At 36.2% G+C, this 22,205-nt stretch overlaps 1 protein-coding gene across 10 annotated transcripts in view; it reads left to right on the top strand.

The window, feature by feature from the left end:
* LOC309627547 (bifunctional heparan sulfate N-deacetylase/N-sulfotransferase 4) overlaps window positions 1-16,052 on the top strand; it is an 865,109-nt gene extending 849,057 nt beyond the window's left edge. For all 10 annotated transcript variants that reach the window (XM_082389627.1, XM_082389626.1, XM_082389624.1 and 7 more), the window contains 3 exons: window positions 332-441; window positions 4,492-4,594; window positions 12,682-16,052. In XM_082389627.1, the coding sequence (XP_082245753.1) occupies window positions 332-441; window positions 4,492-4,594; window positions 12,682-12,801 (333 nt within the window). In that variant the 3' untranslated portion in view covers window positions 12,802-16,052. The remainder of the gene's footprint in view (window positions 1-331; window positions 442-4,491; window positions 4,595-12,681) is intronic.
* The last annotated feature ends 6,153 nt before the right edge of the window (window positions 16,053-22,205 follow it).

Below are 22,205 nucleotides of genomic sequence, written 5' to 3'. Positions count from 1 at the left end.
CATGGAATTTCATAGGTTGGATAATTATCTGTATTACAGAGCAGATGGAAAATCGTGTTTCTACTGAACTACTAAATCAAGAGAGTGTCAGTGTTTATTTATGATTTACAATCAAGTTAGTTAAGGGTTATAAAAAATGCCTTTGGCAAAATTTGCTGTTTATTTGGAAGGACACAAGAATAGTAAACATTAACATGTATGCTAAGTAGTCCATATTTTCTTCCTTTTCACACTGATCTAATTGATTAACATCTTACCAGGTCAAGGGAGGCAGCTTGGTCTATTTAATTTAATTTTGTTCTTCATAAAGTGACTATTTTTGACTCTACAGTTGCTAATTATTGATGGACAGCAGCTGAGATCTGACCCAGTTACTGTGATGGACGAAGTCCAGAAGTTTCTGGGAGTTACACCTCATTATAATTACTCTGAAGCACTAACGTGAGTCTATTCTCATGGTTGATTTCATTTCCATTATTTGCCATCATAAATTATCACTGGTAGGTGTGTATATAGCATCATTAATACTAGGTATGAATTTATACATCATTATGCTACTCAAAAGCAGTCAAAGGAATGTCCTCATTATTCATGTAGTGTCTCCCTTTTGAATACCAGGAACACTTTACCTTATAGGCATTTTATGTATCACAAATTCCCCTTTTTGTGAGCTTTTTCCCAGTATAAATTTGTTTAAGTAAACTTTCTACATGCCTACTCTATGCAGAAAGTGTTCTAGGAATCGAGGTTACAAAGGTGAGACAGATGATCTCTTTCCCCAAGTAATTTACAGGTTAGAAATAAAATGTTGATGGCCTCCATTAGCTCTGTGAAAGTGAGTAGTGTTTTGGGCAGAATTGGGAAAGGGATACATTCATGTTTTACTCTGTATTTATTAAATTGTGTATAACCAAATATAATCACGTATAATGTTGTAGTTATTATTGCACAGCTGACCGCCCAGAACCTACCGGCATGTAACCATAGCCATTTTATTATGCTCATGGATCCTGTGGGCTGGGAATTTAGACAGGACACAGCCAGGACAACTTGTCTCTGCTCAAAATATATACCTGGGGCCATATTTGGGAAGACATGAATATCTAGGTATGACTTGAATGGCTGGAGACTGGAGTCTTCTGGAGGCTTCTTTACTCACATCTTTGGCTCTTGGACTGGGATGGCTCGAAGCTGAGCTCAGTGGGACGAGACCTCTCTGTGTGACTTTCTCACAGTGTAGTGGCTTTGTGTTCTGAGAGGGGGTGGTATATCGAGCAAATGTGGTTCAAGGCCTTCTCTGATCTAGCCTTGCAAGTCACATAGCATCACTTATGTCATATTCTATTGATTGCAACCAAGTCACTAGAGCCAGTGCAAATCCAAGGGGAGGGAAAGGAGCCTCCGCCTCTTGATGAGGAGGGGCAAGGATGTTCTGCAGAAGAGAATGTGGGAAGGGGTGTATTGTTGAAGTCACCTTGGGAAAATAAAATCATATACTTGGGTAATTGAAAATGGAAAAAAAAGTGTAAAGAAGCAAAATAACAAACAAAAACAAAAGCTCCAAGCAGTCAAAATATATATTTAAAAGGGCATGTACTTGATGCCCTCACAAAGGCCTGATATAAAGCCTATTAAGTTTTAGACAAAATTTTAACAAGCTTGATTATATAATTTCCCAGTTCACAGCAGATTAGAATCAGCAATTAGACAATTAGAGAGGGTAATGGAAGGACAGGAAAAGAAGCAATAAGATTGGGTTGTTCCTTATCCACTAAAACAAATCTAATGAAGTTTTTACCTACACATGGAAATTACAACACAAGGCATGGCCCCTGTTGATTAAGTAGACAAAGCTTCCCATAATACGTTTACATAAATACTTATTGATGTCAGCATGTCTTCCCCTGCCTGCCTGCAGTAGTTTAGGGAATGGTTCTATCCTGTTTACTACAAATAGTTCCTTATGGTTCAATAAACCTGTAAAATCATACTTTTAAAGAAGAGATTACAAACAAGTACAGAATATATGGTTTTTAATATGTCTCACACATCACAAAAATTAATAACTATAGTGATGTTCAGTGTAATAAAAGAACGTGTAAGGCAACAAATTCATATCCTCAAAGTTGTCTAACAGTTATTTGAGAAAGGCTTTGCATCTTAATTTCACAATTTCATGCCTACTGAAACCAAACCATAAAACAAGGAATTGATATAACTTAGCAAGAATAAATGCCCATTGTTAGACTTCGGGTATATAACATTGTCAATGAAATAAATGAAACCAGGGCAGCAAAGTAATGTGGATTCAAGGTTATGGCAACCCTATCTAAAAGAATGACTTTCAATATTCTGGATGGCTCCCCTTCCTCAGGTTGTATTAAGCTCTGCCTCACAACAGCTGTTTGGAGAGCAAGGAGAGACAGCAGCCCATTCTGAGACCTCTGTACACTGGAGAGTAAAGAGATGCTCTCAGTGTGTATAAATATCTTGGCTTGGTTGCCAGAGCTGTATTTTACCTTAATGCAGTTAAATATTCTCATCCTGAGGCAGAAAATGCTGTTTAGGGGCACTGTTATGCTGCCTTCCCCATCTCATTTTGTACAGCATGCAGAATTGTTTTTCCTCTTGGGAAATTAATGAAAACTAGAGAAAGACCTATGATAGGCAAGGAGCAGATTGAAAAGTCCAGGTTGGAAATGACTCTGTCTTCCTTTTATCCATTTAACCAGTGATGTATTTAATTTTAATTGATAACATGTACTAGGACAACCTGGATTGCAAAGATCAGGTCTCTAGTAATAGATTGGGCAGGGAACTGTGACAAAAAATTCCCTCTCCCCGTGAATGAGTTCACATATGCGCATAAGCAAATTGCAGGTGCACCGGTATTATAGGAATGGGCCCAGGGCAACAAAATATTCTGCAGCTAATTAACTTTATGTCCTACTCAATTATGCTCCATCTTTCTAAAACATCTGCTGAGCAACAAAAATGCGAACCTTTTCGATGTTTTATGCATGCAGCAAGTCCCATAGCAGTAAATTTAAAATTTCCCTTCCTATTTGGTTTATTCTTTCATTTTTCCTACCTTATTAGTCCTAAACAAAAATTCTTATATATCTGAGTTTAAACCAAATAATTAGGCCACACATTCTATCTTTTGTAACTTTGTGCAGCCATGGGAGCAAAACAACATTAGAATTTTCTTTAAGAGTATTGGGTCTGAAATAACCAATAGGATCATCTGCCTTCAACAAAAGAAATGAAGATTTGTCTAATCTTCCATTCACCATTTGTATAATCTGTGTCTCATGTTCTCTGGAAAAATATAGTGAATTATATCTTTACCCTTTTAATTTCCTCCTTGAAAAGTATAAACATTTTGAACTGTTAAAAAAAATATAGCAGTTTTCTTGGAAGCTTTAATTCAGGTTTATATACATGGAAGCAACCTAAGTGTCCATCGACAGACGAATGGATAAAGAAGATGTGGCACATATATACAATGGAATATTATTCAGCCATAAAAAGAAATGAAATTGAGTTATTTGTAGTGAGGTGGATGGACATAGAGTCTGTCATACAGAGTGAAGTAAGTCAGAAAGAGAAAAATAAATACCATATGCTAACACATATATATGGAATCTAAAAAAAAAAAAAAAAGTGGTCATGAAGAACCTAGGGGCAAGATGGGAATAAAGACGCAGACCTACTAGAGAATGGATGGACTTGAGGACATGGGGCAGGGGAATGGTAAGCTGGGACAAAGTGATAGAGTGGCATGGACATATATACACTACCAAATGTAAGATAGATAGCTAGTGGGAAGCAGCCACATAGCATAGGGAGATCAGCTCGGTGCTTTGTGACCACCTAGAGGTGTGGGTTTGGGAGAGTGGGAGGGAGGGAGACACAAGAGGAAAGAGATATGAGGATATATGTATATGTATAGCTGATTCACTTTGTTATAAAACAGAAACTAACACACCACTGTAAAGCAATTATACTCCAATAAAGATGTTTAAAAAAAAAGAAAGTATATTTACATTACATTCAGTCACCTTACTATATACCATTGAATGATTTCAAAGAAATCTGTGAATATATTTTAACAGGGAAATCATATAAATAAGACAATAAATATTCTAAAGATCCTATATATATGGTTGTAGTTTTGTAGTTCATCTTTCATCTTTTATGGATGAACAGGTAAAATATAAAACTTAATAATTTCATCATAAGAAAAGATTAAAGATCTATATGTTCTTTTTCATTACAGTAGAAATATCAAAAATATATAACATATAGTTTATTTAATCTCATAAATCAATTCAATGAATATTTGTAGAATTGAATTAAATTAAATCAAAGCAACAGGCATATGAAAGTGCATTTCCTTTATACAATTGGTGAGGCTCTCTCAAAATTCTGTGTATAATTTATAATCATTATATTTTTATTATCATTTATATATTTGATCTTTTGTAGTTTTGATCCCCAGAAGGGCTTTTGGTGTCAACTACTGGAAGGAGGAAAGACCAAATGCCTTGGAAAAAGCAAAGGTCGAAAGTATCCACCCATGGATCCAGAGGTAATATTTTCCTCATCTTTGAAATACACTGGTAGAACCCTGTGCATACAACTATTTCAAAGCTAGTAGGCAATAAATTTGATTCCTTTTTCTGCTTTTTCATTGCTATCGATAGTTTTATATTTGGAAAATAAATAGACCACCAGAGATAGATGATTGATAGATATCTGTAGAAGCTGTGTGCTGGGATGCAATTCAAACATAAATACTTACTGAACAGTAACTCCTTTCCAAATGTGTAAAGTACTTAAATAAATTATCTACTAAACAAGTGGTTTTGGGCAAAATATATAAGCATTATTATTACATATTAAATACATATATCCAACGCCTATACAATGCAAGGTACTGAGTTAAGCAAAGGAGAGTAAACTGCTCTGATCACCAATTACAACATGTGGTGGAGAGCTTCTTCCACGTCACCAAGCAAGGCTCAGACACCAGCTGTGTGTCCCACAACTCAACACAATTCTGACACTGTCTTCCCAAAGATAGTAACAGATCCCACAGGCTAAGGACACCATCCTACAAGACTGTCCCTCCCTGTTCAGGTTTTCACCTCAAGTCCCAAGTCCAGGTTATCACCTCCATCTTGAACCACTGGCTATAGATTGGACATTCCAAAAACCCCCTCCTTGGTTCTGATTAATATGCTAGAGCAACTCCCAAAACTCAGAGCAACATTTTTCTAATTGGATCACTGTTTTATTACAAAGGGATATAACTCAGAAATAGCCAGATATATGAGCTGCATAGGCCAAGATATGGGGTAAGGGTGTGGAGCTTCCATGCCTTTTCTGATTTCTCTAGTCTCCCCAAATCTCCACGTGTTCATCAACCCAGAAACTCTCCAAACCCCATCCTTTTTCGGTTTTTATGGAAGTTTCATTACAGGGACGTGATTGATTAAATCACTGACAAATGGTGATTGATTCAACCTCCAGCCCCCCTCCCTTTCCCCGTGGTCAGGGGATAACACTAAAGTTCCAACCTTTTGCACCAGAGGGCAGACAGCAGAAGCAAGAAGAACTACAATCCTGCAACCTGTGGAACAAAAACCACATTCACAGAAAGATAGACAAGATGAAAAGGCAGAGGGCTATGTACCAGATGAAGGAACAAGATAAAACCCCAGAAAAACAACTAAATGAAGTGGAGATAGGCAACCTTCCAGAAAAAGAATTCAGAATAGTGATGGTGAAGATGATCCAGGGCCTCGGAAAAAGAATGGAAGCAAAGATCAAGAAGATGCAAGAAATGTTTAACAAAGACCTAGAAGAATTAAAGAACAAACAAGCAGAGATGAACAATACAATAACTGAAATGAAAACTACACTAGAAGGAATCAATAGCAGAGTAACTGAGGCAGAAGAACGGATAAGTGACCTGGAAGACAGAATGGTGGAATTCACTGCTGCGGAACAGAATAAAGAAAAAAGAATGAAAAGAAATGAAGACCGCCTAAGAGACCTCTGGAACAACATTAAACACAACAACATTCGCATTATAGGGGTCCCAGAAGGAGAAGAGAGAGAGAAAGGACCCGAGAAAATATTTGAAGAGATTATAGTCAAAAACTTCCCTAACATGGGAAAGGAAATGGCCACCCAAGTCCAGGAAGCGCAGCCAGTCCCATACAGGATAAACCCAAAGAGAAACACGCCGAGACACATAGTAATCAAATTGGCAAAAATTAAAGACAAAGAAAAATTATTGAGAGCAGCAAGGGAAAAACGACAAATAACATACAAGGGAACTCCCATAAGGTTAACAGCTGATTTCTCAGCAGAAGCTCTACAAGCCAGAAGGGAGTGGCATGATATACTTAAAGTGATGAAAGGGAAGAACCTACAACCAAGATTACTCTACCCGGCAAGGATCTCATTCAGATTTGATGAAGAAATCAAAAGCTTTACAGACAAGCAAAAGCTAAGAGAATTCAGCACCACAAAACCAGCTCTACAACAAATGCTAAAGGAATTTCTCTAAGTGGGAAACACAAGAGAAGAAAAGGACCTACAGAAACAAACCCAAAACAATTAAGAAAATGACCACAGGAACATATACATAGATAATTACCTTAAACGTGAATGGATTAAATGCTCCAACCAAAAGACACAGGCTTGCAGAATGGATACAAAAACAACACCCATATATATGCTGTCTACAAGAGACCCACTTCAGATCTAGGGACACATACAGACTGAAAGTGAGGGGATGGAAAAAGATATTCCATGCAAATGGAAATCAAAAGAAAGCTGGAGTAGCAATACTCATATCAGATAAAATAGACTTTAAAATAAAGAATGTTACAAGAGACAAGGAAGGACACTACATAATGATCAAGGGATCAATCCAAGAAGAAGATATAATAATTGTAAATATTTATGCACCCAACATAGGAGCAAATCAATACATAAGGCAACTGCTAACAGCTCTAAAAGAGGAAATCGACAGTAACACAATAATAGTGGGGGACTTTAACACCTCACTTACGCAAATGGACAGATCATCCAAAATGAAAATAAATAAGGAAACAGAAGCTTTAAATGACACAATAGACCAGATAGGTTTAATTAATATTTTTAGGACATCCGATCCAAAAACAGCAGATTACACATTCTTCTCAAGTGTGCATAGAACATTCTCCAGGATAGATCACATCTTGGGTCACAAATCAAGCCTCAGTAAATTTAAGAAAATTGAAATCATATTAAGCATCTTGTCTGACCACAACACTATGAGATTAGAAATGAATTACAGGGAAAAAATGTAAAAAACACAAACACATGGAGGCTAAACAATACGTTACTAAATAACCAAGAGATAACTGAAGAAATCAAAGAGGAAATCAAAAAATACCTAGAGACAAATGACAATGAGAACACGACCATCCAAAACCTACGGGATGAAGCAAAAGCAGTTCTAAGAGGGAAGTTTATAGCTATACAAGCCTACCTCAAGAAACAAGAAAAATCTCAAGTAAACAATCTAACCTTACACCTAAAGGAACTAGAGAAAGAAGAACAAACAAAACCCAAAGTTAGCAGAAGGAAAGAAATCATAAAGATGAGAGCAGAAATAAATGAAATAGAAACAAAGAAAACAATAGCAAAGATCAATAAAACTAAAAGCTGGTTCCTTGAGAAGATAAACAAAATTGATAAACCATTAGCCAGACTCATCAAGAAAAAGAGGGAGGGGACTCAAATCAATAAAATTAGAAATGAAAAAGGAGAAGTTACAACAGACACCACAGAAATACAAAGCATCCTAAGAGACTACTACAAACAACTCTATGCCAATAAAATGGACAACTTGGAAGAAATGGACACATTCTTAGAAAGGTGTAACCTTCCAAGACTGAACCAGGAAGAAAGAGAAAATATGAACAGACGAATCACAAGTAATGAAATTGAAAGTATGATTAAAAATCTTCCAACAAACACAAGTCCAGGACCAGATGGCTTCACAGGTGAATTCTATCAAACATTTAGAGAAGAGCTAACACCCATCCTTCTCAAACTCTTCCAAATAATTGCAGAGGAAGGAACACTCCCAAACTCATTCTATGAGGCCACCATCATCTGATACCAAAACCAGACAAAGACACTACAAAAAAAGAAAATTACAGACCAATATCACTGATGAATATAGATGCAAAAATCCTCAACAAAATACTAGCAAACGAATCCAACAACACAGTAAAAGGATCATACACCATGATCAAGTGGGATTTATCCCAAGGATGCAAGGATTCTTCAATATATGCAAATCAATCAATGTGATACACCATATTAACAAATTGAAGAATAAAAACCATATGATCATCTCAATAGATGCAGAAAAAGCTTTTGACAAAAGTCAACACCAATTTATGATAAAAATCTCTCCAGAAAATGGGCATAGAGGGAACCTACCTCAACATAATAAAGGCCATATACAACAAACCCACAGCAAACATCATTCTCAATGGTGAAAAACTGAAAGCATTTCCTCTAAGATCAGGAAGAAAACAAGGATGTCCACTCTCACCACTATTATTCAACATTGTTTTGGAAGTCCTAGCCAAGGCAATCAGAGAAGAAAAAGAAATAAAAGAAATCCAAATTGGAAAAGAAGAAGTAAAACTGTCACTGTTTGCAGATGACATACTATACATAGAGAATCCTAAAGATGCCACCAGAAAACTAAGAGAGCTAATCAATGAATCTGGTAAAGTAGCAGGATACAAAATTAATGCACAGAAATCTCTTGCATTCCTATACACTAATGATGAAAAATCTGGAAGAGAAATTAAGGAAACACTCCCATTTACCATTGCAAGAAAAGAATAAAAAGAATACCATTGCAATAAAGAATAAAATACCTAGGAATAAACCTACCTATGGAGACAAAAGACCTGTATGCAGAAAACTAAGACACTGATGAAAGAAATTAAAGATGATACCAACAGATGGAGAGATATACCATGTTCTTGGATTGGAAGAATCAGTATTGTGAAAATGACTATACTACCCAAAGCAATCTACAGATTCAATGCAATCCCTATCAAACTACCAATGGCATTTTTTATGGAACTAGAACAAAAAATCTTAAAATTTGTATGGAGACACAAAAGACCCCGAATAGCCAAAGCAGTCTTGAGGGAAAAAAACGGAGCTGGAGGAATCAGACTCCCTGACTTCAGACTATACTACAAAGCTACAGTAATCAAGAAAATATGGTACTGGCACAAAAACAGAAACATAGATCAATGGAACAAGATAGAAAGCCCAGAGATAGACCCACGCACCTATGGTCAACTAATCTATGACAAAGGAGGCAAAGATATACAATGGAGAAAAGACAGTCTCTTCAATAAGTGGTGCTGGGAAAACTGGACAGCTACATGTAAAAGAATGAAATTAGAACACTCCCTAACACCATACACAAAAATAAACTCAAAATGGATTCGAGATCTAAATGTAAGACCGGACACTATAAAACTCTTAGAGGAAAACATAGGAAGAACACTCTTTGACATAAATCACAGCAAGATCTTTTTTGATCCACCTCCTAAAGTAATGGAAATAAAAACAAAAATAAACAAATGTGACCTAATGAAACTTAAAAGCTTTTACACAGCAAAGGAAACTGCAAACAAGACGAGAAGACAACCCTCAGAATGGGAGAAAATATTTTCAAAGGAATCAACGGACAAAGGATTAATCTCCAAAATATATAAACAGTGCATGCAGCTCAATATTAAAGAAACAATCAACCCAATCCAAAAATGGGCAGAAGACCTAAATAGACATTTCTCCAAAGAAGACATACAGATGGCCAAGACGCACATGAAAAGCTGCTCAACATCACTAATTATTAGAGAAATGCAAATCAAAACTACAATGAGGTATCACCTCACACCAGTTAGAATGGGCACCATCAGAAAATCTACAAACAACAAATGCTGGAAAGGGTGTGGAGAAAAGGGAACCCTCTTGCACTGTTGGTGGAAATGTAAATTGATACAGCCACTATGGAGAACAGTATGGAGGTTCCTTTAAAAACTAAAAATAGAATTACCATGTGATCCAGCAATCCCACTACTGGGCAGATACCCAGAGAAAATCAAAATTCAAAAAGACACATGCAGGGGGCTTCCCTGGTGGCGCAGTGGTTGAGAATCTGCCTGCCAATGCAGGGGACACGGGTTCGAGCCCTGGTCTGGGAAGATCCCACATGCCGCAGAGCAACTGGGCCCGTGAGCCACCATTACTGAGCCTGCGTGTCTGGAGCCTGTGCTCCACAACAAGAGAGGCTGCGACAGTGAGAGGCCCACGCACCACGATGAAGAGTGGCCCCCACTTGCCGCAACTAGAGAAAGCTCTCGCACAGAAACGAAGACCGAACACAGACAAAAATAAATAAATAAATAACTTAAATAACTTTAAAAAAAAAGTTAAAAAAAAAAAAAAAAGACACATGCACCCCAATATTCATTGCAGCACTATTTACAATAGCCAGGTCATGGAAGCAACCTAAATGCCCATCGACAGACGAATGGATAAAGAAGATGTGGTACATATACACAATGGAATATTACTCAGCCATAAAAAGGAACGAAATTGCGTCATTTGTTGAAACGTGGATGGATCTAGAGCCTGTCATACAGAGTGAAGTAAGTCAGAAAGAGAAAAACAAATATCGTATATTAACGCATGTATGTGGAACCTAGAAAAATGGTACAGATGAACCGGTTTGCAGGGCAGAAGTTGAGACACAGACGTAGAGAACAAACGTATGGATACCAAGGGGGGAAAGCCGCGTTGGGGGTGGGGATGGTGGTGTAATGAATTGGGCATTTGGGATTGACATGTATACACTGATGTGTATAAAATTGATGACTAATAAGAACCTGCTGTATAAAAAAAATAAAAAAAATAAAAAATAAAAAGTTCCAACCTTTTAATCACAAGGTTGATTCCCCATGACCAGCCTCCTTTCTTAGGTGGGGTCCAAAAGCCACCTCATCGACGTAACAAAATATACCTTTATCTCTATCTCACTTAGGAAATTCCAAGGGTTTTAGGAGCTCTGTGCCAGAAATGGGGTCAATGATCAACTTCATATTTCTTATTATGAATCACAATATCACAAATAGGATACAGGATAAAACTGTTATGAGCCCAGATTTATTATAGGAGGATAAATTAGTTACAGTCACTTGTTTATAGTAAGATACACAAAACAATGTGAAACTACAAAAAGGCAGGGGAAAAAAACCTTTCAATAAAAGTTATGGTATGTGGAGATAGACTAGGATTGGGAAACCAATTAGCAATCAACTGAGCAGATATAATGAGTATCTCTCCTAAGACAAGGTGGGCCAAAGGAGGATGGAAGTGATTAGGTATTACTATGGATATAGAAGAACCAGAAGGTCCTCAAACTATACCTTTGAACTCAATAATTTCAAAAGGGCTTCAAAAATCACTTTAATCTACCAAGAAATCAATGTAAAATTCCACTACTTCTATAAAAATCTTATCCAGAACTTGAAGTGTTTACAATCTGGTTTAAGGGAAGAAATGTAATGAAATACCTGGTGAATGGTACAAGACGAAATGTAGTTGTCTTAAGTCCATTTCCACAGTACACACAAAAGTGGCTAAGGGAGTTTTAGGAAGAAAGAGACTCATTTGTGCTGAAATATTGGGAGGGCTTAAGAGAGATGGTGTAACTTTGACCAGATGGAAACCTATACGTGGGCCATTGCTGCCTATATTTTCACAGGAAAAATGTTCATCTCTACTATTTTATCAAAGAGACACAGAACTATGTTCATTGGGTTCTAATATGAGGTAAGTGACATCTAGAGAGAAAGACCAATTATAAATTTTCTGTCTTCCAGAAATAAAACAAACTAAAACCACAGATATATCTGATAATCTTTTTTTAAACCATTCATCTAAAAGTGGCCCATCAGTCCAGCTTGGTTAGGAATATAAGAATCACAGGAAGGATCATTATAATGATCTTTATAATGAGACCTTATAATATCTTTGAAGAAGAAACGCTTAATTATTTTTCAAAAAAACTGTTTTGGTCCTGAATAAATATAGAAAGCATTTTATAAATTGCAAGTTATTTCTTTAATCATGAAATTCAACTTTTGTGATTATGTTCATTTTTCATCTTTATGCTATGACCCAATTTTACATAAAGTGACCAATTTTAAAAACATAGATGTTTTTTCTGTAGATTTGGTACCACATCCAGTCCCTACGTACCTCATTCTTCTTTAGTATTATATACTTCTTATCAACTTTTCTCCCTACATAGACTTCAGCAATCCCTTAATAAATAGGTGTTTTAGTGGTTGTATAAGGCACATAAGTTATACCCGGACCCATTTTTATTTTACAGCTACACTTCTGCCAAATCTTTTCTAACGGTAAAAATGAGTGATATCTGTGGAAAAATACAAAGAAATACCTATTTTATAGCCAGTCCTAGTGTAGTAGACTTTCTTAAGAAATGTGCACAATCTCATTTAATGAACTAATAGCTTCCTTTGCCTTCTTTTTCTATTCACTTTTCAGTCTAGAACCTTCCTCTCTAATTACTACCGAGATCATAATGTGGAACTGTCCAAACTGCTACACAGACTGGGGCAGCCTCTCCCATCATGGCTGAGACAGGAGCTACAAAAAGTGAGATAGCACTGGAGAGAAGAACCAAGGCTCCCAAGATACTGACTTTTACTATGAAACAGAAAAACAAACCCCCCATCTTTTATCCCCTTAATGCACTTGTGACTGTCAACAGAGGATCGTGTGAATAAATCTCCTTCTATCTTTTTCATAAAATGAAAACTGTTATATATGCACGCATTGGCAATTACTAGCATCAATCCCTGTGTGAGCTTTTGAGAAATAATGTGGGGTTTTGTGGCATTACCCAGTTTCCAATGTGGGGATCATAACACAGCCCAGTTCCTCTGTTAACCATAAGGTTTCTGAAACTGTGTTTGAGAACACTGATTATATGCAAGAAACAAATTAGAATCTTGAGGAAAAGGTAAGGACTGAGATATCTGTAAATGAGGCTAGTAGTAACCCAATATCTGACTTAAGGGCTTACATTTTCCCTTGCTAATTTAAAAACAATTTTGCTTTTGTTATGAAATTATAAGTATAATCCTATACTCTTATTTTCAGCAGTTATTACTTATTATATTTAGCCCACACATGTTTTCCTCTGTTACTCCTCTTTATGAATTTCTTTGACTTGCTAAAGAAGTTGCGAAGTTGTAACCTCCCACATTTTTGGTCTGTTTTCCTCTTATAGGAGGAGACTATCTGAAAGTTTCCATATTCACTGACAATAGTATTTTATCTGGCAAGGCATGCCATTCTCAGTGAATTTTGCATTATGGTTCCAACAGCGTCTATCAGAGATTTGGGGGGGAAATGAATGAGAAAGTGCATACTTTGCATAATATTAACTACTGTGTGTAAGGCCATCTTTCCATGGGTAAAAATCTTACCATGCTATTAATCTAGGTATTTCCACCTGGACAATGATGTAGTATTTATATATTTTTTCACTATCCACAGAAAAAAACTTTATTGATAAGACATGGAATGAAAATACCAATATGTGTTTACAGGTAGAGAGAGGCACTTGTGCCTTTTATGTAGTACATGTCAATCGTTTAAAGCATGCACTTTTATATGTGTCAGTACATATACTAATGCAGAAGATTATGTTTTTAATGCCTATTTAACAGAAGAAATGTAATTTAAAACTTACCTCTTTAAACACCATGAATTCTCTAAATTAAACCATATTTCTCATCCATGCCATCCAAAAATTAATTTCTAGAGAAGAAGTGATGCTCTTCCTGTCTTAGAGTTATAGGTTACTCTCCCATTTGGAGGATTTTTGTCTCATTTGTCAATGAAGATATGTTAAAGATTTGTTAATCTTTTCAGTGATACATGAAGGTAAAATTTCAGCAGAACAGTAAATCAAAGTGGCTTTGGTAGCATTACCTATCAATCCATCCTTCCTCCAGAGTAATTTTTCTATAGGCTGTAAATAATATTACGTTCTCCTATATTCTGAGCAATTATGCTTGACATAATTCAATGTCTTCAAAGGAAACTGAAGATCATCTTTTCTGTTTATTTGTTGTTTGTGGTTTTAAGCAAACAATTCAAGTATGATCTAAAAGAGAATCAAGAAACAGGATTCACCTTTGGATCTATACTTCATTAAGATTTTTGTTTTTCTGTTGTTTTCCCACTGCATCTAAAGGCTCTTGATCTTTTTCAGAAAATGTTAAGATTTTTCTTGGGTATGAATTAATACAAATCACAAAACTGTTGCTTTTGTTGTTCTTTGTTCAGTGTGAGACTCAGTTTCTCCACCTTATTGTTACTTAGGTGAGCATGTGCTTGATAGCATTCCATTAAAGCACACTAAAATCGTAAGAATTGTGTATTTAGAACTCTAACTTTTGATTTATTTGTTCACTAGTTTCCTCCAGTTACATTCTAATTTTTTCTTTCGTGAAGTAGAGATTAACATTTTTTTTTCCCAAGTGGGAAGAAAGAGATATTTGTAGAAAAGAGGGGAGATACTTTTCATATTGAGTAAAATTCATGTAATTCAAAGTCCACCTTATCACCAGATTTTTTGAAGTGTAACTAATTTTCTGCATTTTTTTATTTTTTCTAAATAATGTATACAGTATCATTCACCTACCTACAAATAGCTGGGAGCAAAATTCCCACAAATTCAACTAGTCTTTTCTTCCCTGGTTCATTTCAATCAGTATGCACATTTTTCTTACTAAGATTGACAATGAAGACAACAAAACAAATTTTAATTATGTAATTCATCTCTTACAGTAAACTACTTAGAGGAACTCTGGGCTATGAGAAGATTATAATAAATCTGGAAAAATTTTAGTTTTAAGAATATCTTGGTTTTCCCAATTTTTACCCACTGGCTACTTCAGAACTATTGACTCAAGATTTAACATAGGTAATAGTTTAGCATTCTAAATAAATTATCTTTCGTGGTCTTGAATGACATACTTTTTAAAATTTTAAGGAACTTCCTAAAACCTTTAAACAAGCCAGTATTTCTCCTCTTCCCTTCTTTTTCTTTATTCCAACTGCCTAACTTACAAATATAATCGTTGATTACATTAATAAAGGTAAGGAACAATATTTGATTATAACCCTACATCAAAATATATTAATATATGCTTGTCAAATACCAGCCTCTAAAAATTATATTACAAATCTCATACAAAAACAAATTTGGTTTGTGTTTAACAATGGCCTCAAAACAATTAAATAAGCAACAAGGAATAATGCTAGTGAGAAGAATTTATTCTCCTTCTAACACTGTTTTTTTTTTTCTACAAAAAAGATAGTTCTTCATCCAATAAGAGATTTTATTTGCCTTGATTTCAACAAACCCATTCACATGTACCTCATGGAGTTTTTGTTCTTCTATCTCACTGTTTTAATATGATATAAAGTGACCTGTTTACCATGAGTGTCAATTTATTTTTAATTATGCAAACAATTTACACTCAGATAATATCTTACAAGCCTGCTTTTGGTGGCTAGATAAGATATTAACCATTTGCTTGATGGAGGTCCCTCAAAAACAATGCTGGCCAACGATTTCAAAAAGAAAGAAATCGAAGAGTCTTGCATATAGGATTTTACTTCAACTGTAGGAACACAGCTTGGCCATAGGTACATATGTTTGTTTAGTATATGTATATATATATGCAAATGAATATTTTCTTGTGTGAGCCAGTGAGGTGGGTGGAGAGAACATAAAGAGAACTCTGCATTTACTGAAATTGTTAAATAACTGATGTAGTACATGCATAACATATCTTTGGTTCTCACTTCTTCAGAATAAATATTACTGCTGGTATGGCCACTAGAGTAATGTTGTTTTTTCCTCTAAAATCCAAGGTTTTCACCCATAGATGAATCTACTTCCTTCCCTTTGACTTGGTTCACTCTATACATATTCCCTGAATTCCAAACATATAAAAAGTGTAACCAGGAAATTATGAGAGTGGACTTTGGGTATCTGGGGTCACATCCCAGTTCTGCCTCAGGCAAGCTATGTGGCCTCGGACAATTTGTGGAACATCCCTGAGTCACAGTTTCCTTTTTTGTAAAATAGAGACAATAAAGTATTACTCATTGGGTCACTGTAAACATTAAATGAGAATATATTTAAACAACTTGGCCCATTGCCTAATGTAGTTATGCTGGAACATGTTTGTTACAGAAATAACATATAATATTCAAACCACTATCTCTTTTTTCATCAGACAAGAATATGTTTTTCTATTCCCTTTAATAATAAAACATATATATCTTAAACATATAATTAACTGTATTTGGTTAAAATGAGAAACTGTCTTCACCATCATTTTTCAAAAATAAATTTTGCATGGCTCCCTGCTATTGCTCTGATCAACATTCAGAGCAAAATCATTCCAGCTCAGTCCCTTCTATTGAAGTCTCTTTGTCCCTTTCCTCCTACCTACTTAATCCTCAGTTTATCTAGTAGAATATCTTCCCCTTATCTTCTCTTTATATCTCTCTCTTCAAATTTTTTGCAACCCAACAGATCCTCTATCAGGAATATCAGGTCTAGAGGTACAACTCCCTCAAAGGAAAGTCACAAAATTTAATGAAGAGATACATATAATAAGAAATCAATGCTTAAAGATCCTAGATAGTTAAAAATTACAAGAAAATTTATCTGAATTCTCTACAAGTCTTTTTTTTTTTTTTTAATTTTATAGCTACTTTATTTATTTATTTATTTTTGGCTGTGTTGGGTCTTCAGTTCGTGCGAGGGCCTTCTCTAGTTGCGGCAAGCGGGGGCCACTCTTCATCGCGGTGCGCGGGCCTTTCACTATCACGGCCCCTCCCGTTGCGGGGCACAGGCTCCAGATGCGCAGGCTCAGTAGTTGTGGCTCACGGGCCCAGCTGCTCCGTGGCATGTGGGATCTTCCCAGACCAGGGCTCGAACCCGTGTCCCCTGCATTAGCAGGCAGATTCTCAACCACTGCGCCACCAGGGAAGCCCTCTACAAGTCTATCTCCAACTTCACCTCTTGTGATAAGATCTCCTTTCCACAAATGAAGAATTCTAATATATTGCTTCCTATTATATTTATTAATACCAAATATTATTTTCTTTGCATTTTTCATTGCAAATGTCTGGTATTTCAGGCCCCCAATAAGACATTTATATAAATAGTTAATTTCCATTCAAAAATATTTTACTGTTTCTCATATTTTGTTTAATACAATATGTCTAAAATATTATTTCAACATGAAATCAATTAAAAAATTATTAATGAGATTTTTGTACCCTTGTGGTCATACTGAGCCTTCAAAATCTAATTTGTATTTCACCCGTATAGCACATAACAATTTTGGACTTGCCACATTCCAAGTGCTTGATAGCCACATGGGGCTAGAGGTTTCTATGTTGGACAGCACAGCCCTAATCTCTATTCTCTTCATCTACTTGTTTTTGATCACCTCCTATTCACCCCAGTGGTGAATTCTTGCCCTACATTTATCAGGGGACGCCAAACACACAACTCCCAATACTGGGCAGATGGGATCAACAGCGGTTTATTTGTTACATATACTCAACAGCCTGGGAAGAGGACATTGCACACCATGCCAGATGCCAGAGGGGCTGCACTTGGGAAGAAATGAATAACCAGGGCTGTAAGAGACAAGCTTTGTAGCACCAAGAGGTTGAGGTGGCCCTTGGTTCCCGCAAGAACATGTAATTGGCTAGTTTGAGTAATTCTGCAGGCTGGCAGGGAACTGAAACCCACTTTCAGGGACAAGCAGAAACTGTACCTGGTCCACTTGAAAGGACATGTTTTGGCCAGGGTACCTTGCCCACAGGAGCAGATAGGAAGCAGACTTTGTGGGTAGGCCATTTAAGATCATCCCAATTTTCCCAGGTGTCAACAAAGTATGAAATATTGAGTCAATTTAGGCTACACACCATACCTCTAACCACTGTTTTACTACAGACTCTCCTTATCTCTCCTGGAATTTTGTCACACACTCTGACCTGGAGCTGTCATTTCTCTCTAAATCATACACCACACTAATGTTGGAATGGTCTTTATAACTTGTAAATAGGACCAAACTATTCTTTACCTTAGAAAACCTTCAAATGTTCCCCAAATGTAAAGGACAATATGCAAACTCCAATATATATTCCATGAAGTTCCTTTATGATCTGTGATTTTGTCTACCTGGCCATTCTTATTTCACAATCTTTAAAAATCACATTCCAAATTCTAGTAACAATCACCTATTTACAATTCTCCAATTACCTCATGATTTTTACATCTCTAGGCCTTTGTACATGCTGCTGCCTAGAACACTTGAATTGGCATTGCTAATTCACTAACACAGTACCAGTTTGAATTTCAAGCAACCTGGCTGTGTAAGTCCCTTCCCTTTTGCTAGCAAATTCTTTCATATCTAAATCACAGAAGTATCAGACTTCTCAATGTTTCATCTCTGGCTTTAAGTTGTACCAGAAATCTTCCATTTCCCTTGGCACTAGGCCCTCAATATCTGGGTAATAATGATAATATATTTATCACTATAATCCCAGCAGCTGGCTTGATATTCTTAGATTACACCATTATTGTTTCACCTACATTGTAGTGTTGTCATGCTAAACTGTAAATTATTAGAATGAGAGATGTCTTTTCCTTTTTTCGTCTCTCATGTGTAACACAGTACCTGGCACAAGATAAATAATTGTTAAATGAACATATGCATTACTTTATATCTTTACACTAGTAAGAAATGAACTTCAATCTGTAAGCATAAAACTTATACAGTCATTCTCTCACTCATAGCACCAAGGTGTACGTATTCATGGCTGTTTGCATTTAAAGGTATTGCCTGTTCTCTAAAAGAGTCTTTATGTTTGTACATCTCAGTTGCCTATTCTTATCTAACAAGACCAGCCAAACAGACCAAATTAAACATCCCTAGACATATCAGGAATTGAACTACCCCGACTGTTGTTATTTTATATTGGTTTAAAGATCTCACAGTAGTGCTTCCTACAAATATGTTTGTTTGCAATCAGTACAGAGCTAAGAGCTGCCTGTCTACAATGCACTTCTTGTGGTAAAAGTGCATGTCTTAGAATTAAAATGAGTTCAACATGCTGAATGGGATACAAGATCATTGACTTGGTATTTGACCATTGAGGCCCTTGAGTTTTAAATATTTATTTTTCCTACTGACAAAGAAAGTAATGCTAATTGTTTAATGATGCATGTAAAATGTCTGTGGAAACACTGCCAAGAAAAAACATAGGTGGAACTGCTATGTCACAAACGTTGGCACTTTTTTAAATCAAGTGGAATTCAAATATCGCCATATAATCAGATATGTCCATGCAAATGCAATTATTTCTAGGATATTCTTAATTATTTAAGACTTCATTCTCATTTTCTTAAATCTTACAAATCTTTTCGGAATTCTAAATGGTACACCAGGAATAAGACACTAGCTGCAGGGTAAGACTATACAGCAGAAAAGAGAAGCCAGAAGCCAATTTGCAAGTATACAAGAGAATCAGGACTGCATTTTTGTGGCTACCAATGACCATTCCTAGATCACATGAGTTGGTATAAGAGACCAAAATCACCATGGGTCGTATAAATGTCAGCAGTGATTTCAGAAGAGCAGGAAGAAACCTCAACTACTTCTGACCTGGAGCAAGAGAAGGCATCTTAGTACCTGGACCAAATGTACCAAGGAGAGGAAAGGAAGGGTGTGTCAGGAGAGGAACTTTTATATTGAGTATATTTTCCCCCATTTTGTTTGCTGATGAAGATGGACCGCAAGTCAAGGATAGCGTAGTGTGTGTTAGGGAGTGTTGGAGGTGGGAGGCTTATTGTAACACAGCATTTGAGGTTCAAAACCAACAGATTGTGGTTTGTCTACATTATCTAAAATAAGCTATCTTCACTCTATGTTCTATGGAGTGAAGCTATAGACGTGTTTTTCTTTCTGAACTTCCAGGTAATAAAGTCTGCGGACTAAATGCTCACAGGTCTAAATCAATTGTAATTCTCTCCTACATGTTCCCAGGACGTTGCCTGGAAATCACACAGAGTCTTATCCAGAAGCCTTTAACATCTCGATGAAATTAAACATTTGCAAACCTATAGCTATGTATTGAAGAGATAAATAATGTTCCCACAGACAAGACCCTGAGGACACTTGGTTCCCATTTCAATAGCGCAGCGAAACTAAAAAGAAACATGACAATAGACTTAGTTAATAAGAAATTATGCCTTAGTCACAGGTAACATACAATGCATACAATCACCAACCACCTCTTCCCTCAGCCAACTTTAATCGATATAAAAAAGCAAGCATTTAGCATTGCGTGTGCTTTTCTCTGAAATGAACCAATGTGTATGAACCCCTCATGATTTCTGTAACAAAGTCTATCAAACTATTTTAAGCTATTTCAACCTGAAGAAGTTCAGTGCATAATGTGTTATATGGAATTCTGAAGCCAGAGTCACGGTTCAACCCTGGCAATACCACTTATCCACTGTGTGAGTTTCCTCAGGCACATTACTTACACTCAATATGCTACAATTTCCTCATCTCCACATTGCAGATACTAATATCAGCTAACCCTTGAGGTTATTGTGATGATTATATGAGTTAAAATACATAAAAGCACCTAGAACAGTAGCTGGCCATTATAAGAGTGTCTGCTGTTATTAGCTACTTTGTGCATATCTATTTTAAAATTCATATTTTAAAATGCATATCCACACTTTAAAATTCTAGTTCTCTCAACTATTTTTATGTGGTTGACCAAGTTATGGGATTCTTATGAGTCTCATTTCTTCCTGAATAAAGAACTGAGGATAGGAACCTAAGAATAGAGCACAAATAAAAGAAACTAAAGTCCAAGATCTATGAATAAAAAATTATAATTGAATACTGAAATATTCTCATTAAATTCAAGTTTCCTGGAAGGGATGGATTTATTCACAACACTGAGAGAATATGCAAAGTAGATCATCATATTTATAAAGAATAACACAAAATTGTTTAAGGGTTATTATTGAGAAATAATAGAAAAGAGAAGTTCCAATTTATAAGTTATAGAAAATATCAACCTAATTTTTTAAATGGAGTTAAAAACAACAGCAACAACAGTGTAGTCTGTAAACTACAGATCATTGAAATTAACAATTTGTGCTGCTCATGGGCAAGTTTGCAATTAAATTTGCCAAGAATACTCCACAGAAAACTATTGTCAGGACGTAACTTGAGATGAGATAGAATGTCCAAATTCCTCACATGATTCAGATACAGTCTTCCGACAACTCTTTTTGAGGTTTAAGAGTTCAGATATTTAAACTTTTGAGGCCCCACATATATGGATGTAAGTAAAGCATCTATCTTGATTTCAAGAAATCCTGTCAGCTTTATCTTCCAAACTATTCAGGCTCCAAGAATGCCCTATCACATCCAAACCTAGGGGCACCCTAATTCAAGCCCCCACTATCTTCTCAAAGGGAACTAACATTTCTCACTTACAAATGTGAGCACCTGTAGCCTATTTTCCACATCAACCAGATCAATTCTTTGACCAACTTTCCTATCACTTCCCCCTTTACTCACCGTCTTCAGTTCACACCAGCCCCCTTACTTTCCTCTGATTATGCCAAACAGGAGAGCAGAGCCTTCACGCTCCCTACCCCCTCGGCATAGGCATAAATACTACAATTTCCCCAGGCATCTGCACTCCTTATCCCCTCCCTTCCTTCAAGTCTTTGCTTAAATGTCACCTCATCAGGCAAGTCTTTCCAGACCTCCATACCATCATTCTCCCAACTATTTCCCTGCTTGATTCTTCTCCCTACCACTCATCACCAACTGATATACGAATTATTTGTTCATTTGTCTGCTTCCCCAAACTATAAGTTTCATGAGAGAAGGGCTGTTCTTTCATCCATAATTTTGGTATGACCTGTG

Source organism: Balaenoptera borealis, assembly GCF_965194805.1.
Source record: "Balaenoptera borealis genome assembly, chromosome: 4".
In the NCBI taxonomy this organism is placed as follows: Eukaryota; Metazoa; Chordata; class Mammalia; order Artiodactyla; family Balaenopteridae; genus Balaenoptera; species Balaenoptera borealis.
This window is presented reverse-complemented; position numbering and strand designations above follow the sequence as displayed.